General features: G+C 42.9%; 1 protein-coding gene across 1 annotated transcript; it reads right to left on the bottom strand.

Moving 5' to 3' along the window:
* Positions 1-211: 211 nt before the first annotated feature.
* On the bottom strand, positions 212-4,251 carry LOC106588371 (chorion transcription factor Cf2). The gene is made up of 2 exons (XM_014177281.2): positions 3,901-4,251; positions 212-3,733 (listed from the first exon to the last, which is right to left on the bottom strand). The coding sequence occupies exons 1-2, from the start codon at positions 4,085-4,087 to the stop codon at positions 2,889-2,891; spliced, it is 1,032 nt and encodes a 343-aa protein (XP_014032756.1). The 5' UTR covers positions 4,088-4,251; the 3' UTR covers positions 212-2,888.
* Between the last annotated feature and the right edge of the window lie 627 nt (positions 4,252-4,878).

Raw genomic sequence — 4,878 nt, 5'->3', positions numbered from 1 at the left:
GTTGGTGAGCGGTTTGCTGATGTCAACGTTGTGAACAGAGTGCCCCATGGTGGCGGTGGGGTTATGGTATGGGCAGGCATAGGCATTTGCTACGGACAACGAATCCAATTTTATCGATGGCAATTTTAATGCACAGAGATACCGTGACAAGATCCTGAGGCTCAAGGCCGCCATCACCTCATGTTTTACCATGATAATGCACTGCCCCATGTCGCAAGGATTTGTACACAATTCCTGGAAGCTGAAAACCTCCCAATTCTTCCATGGCCTGCATACTCACCACACGTCACCCATTGATCATGTTTGGGATGCTCTGGATCGACGTGCACAACAGTGTGTTCCAGTTCCCGCCAATATACAGAAACTTCGCACTGCCATTGAAGAGCAGTGGGACAACATTTCAAAAGGCCACAATCAACAGCATGATCAACTCAATGCGAAGATGTGTCGCAAATCGTGGTCACACCAGATACTGACTGGTTTTCTGATCCACGCCCCTACTTGTTTTTTTTAAGGTTTCTGTGACCAACGGGATGCATATCAGTATTCCCAGTCGTGAAATCCATAGATTAGGACCTAATACATTTATTTCAATTGACTGATTTTATAATATTAACTGTAACTCTGTAAAATCTTTGAAATTGTTGCATGTAGCATTTATATTTTTTTTCCTTGTATTTATGTAGCTAGCTATTTATTTAGCAAGCTAAAAACACAGAGCCTAACGCTAACCAGCTAGCTGCTGGGAGGATGTCTTGCCATTGGAGGAGTGGGTGAGTGACTGACTTTTCCCCCCTTATTGTTTCTCAGTGGCTACAGCTAGAGATGCAGGTGTTATTTAGTTAGAAAAACAAATTGAAATTGCTTTGCTAGCTAGCTAAGCTGAACTTGAACTTATCCACAGTTAGCATATCTCCTAGTTGTCAACCAAATGACGTATTTGGCGTTGATCAAACGGGCGGGCAGACAGGCAAGTTCCCATTCAGATCTCAAAACCTGGTTTGGAACAAGCATGCATTGGCAGGCAAGCTGCAGAAGGACGAGCAGGCTACTATTCCCCATCGTTTCAGTGGAGGTTTGATGGCCAACTAGCTTAACAAGTTTGAGAGGGTTTATCTAAGGTTTCCTCGTTAGATTTGAGCTTCTCTCGCTAACAATAGCATTAGTTGTTGGTTTTGTTGATGTGCATAACTGAGGGAGAGAGAGCCTACCTTTTCATGGTTGTTTGATCAATAGGACTGAAGTTCCCAAATGGAAGAGGACTCCCGTGGTGTTTACATATTTGCAGAAATCCATTCAGGTGTATTTTGTGGCTTTTGGGCGAATACGTTCTAATGATCTAAAGTTGCACTGTTGCTACTACATGTAAACACACAGTCCAGTTCAAAGTGAAGGATGGCAGGCCCGTGTGGCTAACGACATATTTGCATACAGGTCTACTATAGCTCTGATTGGCTATGGCGCACCGGTCTGCGTAAAACTCTGGTCCTAGACAGATGTTTTTATTAGGTTTAATTTAGTGCAGTGTCTTAATTGTCCAAACACACAGCTGATTTCCCACTCTATATTGCTAAAGAATTATCACAAACGTCGTACTATACATCCCAGGCATTATATGAATTACCATATCTAAGTGCTCGCTTGTCAGAATATTAGAAATGTTTATTTTAAAGGTGTCATTTTCCTGGGGGTGTATATGAACAGATTTTTATGAAATGTCATGTTGCTAAAACGCTGTCAGTTCTACTTGAAACAAAAGACAAAGGAACCCAGGGGTGTATTCATTACGCCGATTCTGTTTCAAAACGTTTTCTGTTGCAAAGTAACCGTTTTGCAATGAAAACAAGTGTTTCTATTAGACAAATTAAGTAGGTCCCTCTCTGTTTCGTTCCATTTACATTACATTTACATTTACGTCATTTAGCAGACACTCTTATCCAGAGCGACTTACAAATTGGTGCATTCACCTTATGATATCCAGTGGAACCATTTGCTCGGTTTCCATTGCAAGATGTAACGAATACACCCCAGGTATTTAACAAGGGAACCGGTTACAGGTGCACGCATAGGAGTGTATAGTTAAAGGGGCATAAGAGCCTTTGCTACACAATGATATTGTAGCAAATCTGGGTGGTTGCCCCAACCGGGATTCGAACCCAGGTCTAGCAACGGTCAAGCCAACACCTTAACCGTTAGGGCCAAGAGGTCCCAAGCTCTAGACCAGGTGTTGGGTTAAAGCTGAAATCCTCAAAAAACAGAACCATTGATCACCCCAGGCACATTTGTTATAATTTTTGTTTAGTAATAATTTTTTTTTAAGAATAATTTAAAAAAAATGTAAAAAGTAGTACATACTCTGCTGTTCTATCACGCGTGCAATGATGTCAGAGAAAAACATAACTGTTGTTTGAAGTAACATCTTTGTTGTTATATCACAAACGTACGTGGAAGTTTCACCACAACGGATTTCAACTTTAAGGTTGCTGCAATATCACGGATGAGCAGCATTAGGTCAGAATAGACCATCAGGTCAAATTGGATAGCGAAACACTCAAATTCAAGGATAGGATTTTCTGAAAAGTTTTCTGTATGAACATAAGTCTGATCATTTTCTCTTCACTGTGGCTCAGACATTCCAAAACAATCTAATTGTTAATAGGCTAATGTTTAAACAGTCTACATCTATTCATTTGAAACCAACAGCATGAATGATCCAGTGTGGTGTTGCTTTCCTACGAGTTTTGTCCACATCCTGCATTTTTAGTCCCATCCTCTGACGTAAGATGTCTGTGTCCTCACCGTCTTTCGCCATTCTGTTTGGGTTCTGTTTTTGTTATTTGTGGACTTTATCCACATGTTTCAGCAGGTAAGCATTCTCAGCAAATCTTCTACCACACACAGAACAGCTGTGCTGTTTTTTTACCCGCGTGAGTCTGGATATGCCTGTTCAGATGTGTTTTTCGACTGAATTTCTTTCCGCAGCTACCGCAGCTAAATGGTTTCTCTCCTGTGTGAGTACGTACATGTTGGGTTAGGTTCCCCTTCTGATAGAAGCTTTTCCCACAGTATCCACAGCTAAATGGTTTCTCTCCTTTATGAGTCTGTATATGCACATTCAGCAGCCCCTTGCGATGGAAGCATTTTCCACAGTCGGCACAGCTAAATGGCCTCTCCCGTGTATGAATCATCATGTGCTGGGATAGATGTGCTTTGTTTTTAAAGGTCTTGCCACAAACAAGGCAGGGGTTCCCACCGTGACAGAGTGGGACATTGGCCTTCAGTTTACTGGTGGAGTTGTAGGGGCATTCAATGGGTCTTTCCCTGGCGAGAGTCACATGCCTCTGAAGGTCAGCTTTTAGAGCAAACACTTTGCCGCAGTCACAGCAGCAGTGAGATTCTTTAGACATGGTGCTGAGTTTAGAACAGTATGCCCCCAATGGTGGTTCGGGATCCAATGGTGGACTGTTTACTTGGTCACTAATTACAGCTGAGCAGTGGCTGATGGCTTCCTGATCCCATTCACTTTTCACACAGGGAGAACTAAATATAAACTCTATGGTATTACCCTCCGGCCCCTGAAACTGCTCTTCCTCCTGACTGGTCCTCAGTTCCTCTTTAATCAGTATGTTCCCTGGTTCCTCTTGTCCCAGACTAGGGCACCAATCCTGCTCACAGTGTTTTTGCTCAGGGGGAAACTCTTCTTCAGAGACAGGGATAGAGAGCTGCTGGGAGTCTGGATGGAAGAAATGATAGGCGCAGGCATGTCTGAGTACACATGATTTTTGCAAAATCGACAAACTAATCATGCATGGTGAAAGCTAAACTAAAACGTTAATGAAAAGATAATCGCTGATAGCCTAAACAGTATATTAAGTGAGTAAATGGGATCTACACACAAACCTGGTGTACATCGTTTTATACCCGGTGTGATCCCAAGTAGTCTCCGTAGACGATCATTCTCCTCTTTAGATCGTGAGATCTCCTCCTGGTACTCAGTTACGACTTTCTCAACTGCCCCCAAAATCTCCACTGTCGCCGCCGTCAAACACTCAGAAAGAAACGAATTCAAAGACTGTAATTTAGACATTCTTTGAAGACTTGTGGTATTATTATTGTCAAACGAGCCTGTTCCTCTCAGGTTGTATTCACCTATCAAGTCTACGAGGAAGTTAATGTTAAATGTTTAAAAAAAAAAAATCGCTCTCCCAGTTCTACATCCGTGTTGTCTTCTTCTTCCGTTCTAAAGAGTGGGTTTGGCGAACCCAGAAACACAAATTGTCGCCCCCGGGTGGATGCAGTTTTACTACAGAGAACTGCATACGGCGCAAAAAGCAATCATTTATACTGAATAAAACAACAATTTCAACGATTTTACTGAGTTACAGCTCATATACGGAAATCAGTCATTTGAAAAAAAATTCATTAGGCCTTAATCTATGGGTTTCACATGACTGGGCAGGGTCGCAGACATGGGTGGGCCTGGCTCCCCAGTGGGTGGGCCTGGCTCCCCAGTGGGTTGGCCTATGCCCTCCCAGGCCAATCAGAATTAGTTTTTCCCCACAAAAGGGCTTTATTACAGACAGAAATACTCCTCAATTTCATCAGCTGACCGGGTGGCTGGTCTCAGACGATCCTGCAGGTGAAGAAGCCGGATATGGAGGTCCTGAGTTGGTGTGGTTACACGTGGTCAGCTGTTATGAGGCCGGTTGGATGTACTGCCAAATTCTCAAAAACGACATTGGAAGCGGCTTATGGTACAGAAATTAACATTAAATTCTCTGGCAACAGCTCTGATGGACAATCCTGCAGTCAGCATGCCAATTGCGTGCTCCCTCAAAACTTGAGACATCTGTGGCCTTATGCTGTGTGACAAAACTG

Source organism: Salmo salar, chromosome ssa27, assembly GCF_905237065.1.
Source record: "Salmo salar chromosome ssa27, Ssal_v3.1, whole genome shotgun sequence".
Lineage (NCBI taxonomy): Eukaryota > Metazoa > Chordata > Actinopteri > Salmoniformes > Salmonidae > Salmo > Salmo salar.
The sequence above is the reverse complement of the archived record's forward strand: the minus strand, read 5'-3'. Positions and strand labels throughout refer to the sequence as shown.

Excerpts from the sequence above, each read along its gene's own strand:
- LOC106588371 (XM_014177281.2), bottom strand. The coding sequence starts at position 4,087 with ATGTCTAAATTACAGTCTTTGAATTCGTTTCTTTCTGAGTGTTTGACG. Across the intron at positions 3,734-3,900 it reads TATAAAACGATGTACACCAG|ACTCCCAGCAGCTCTCTATC; the intron begins GTTTGTGTGTAG and ends TCTTCCATCCAG.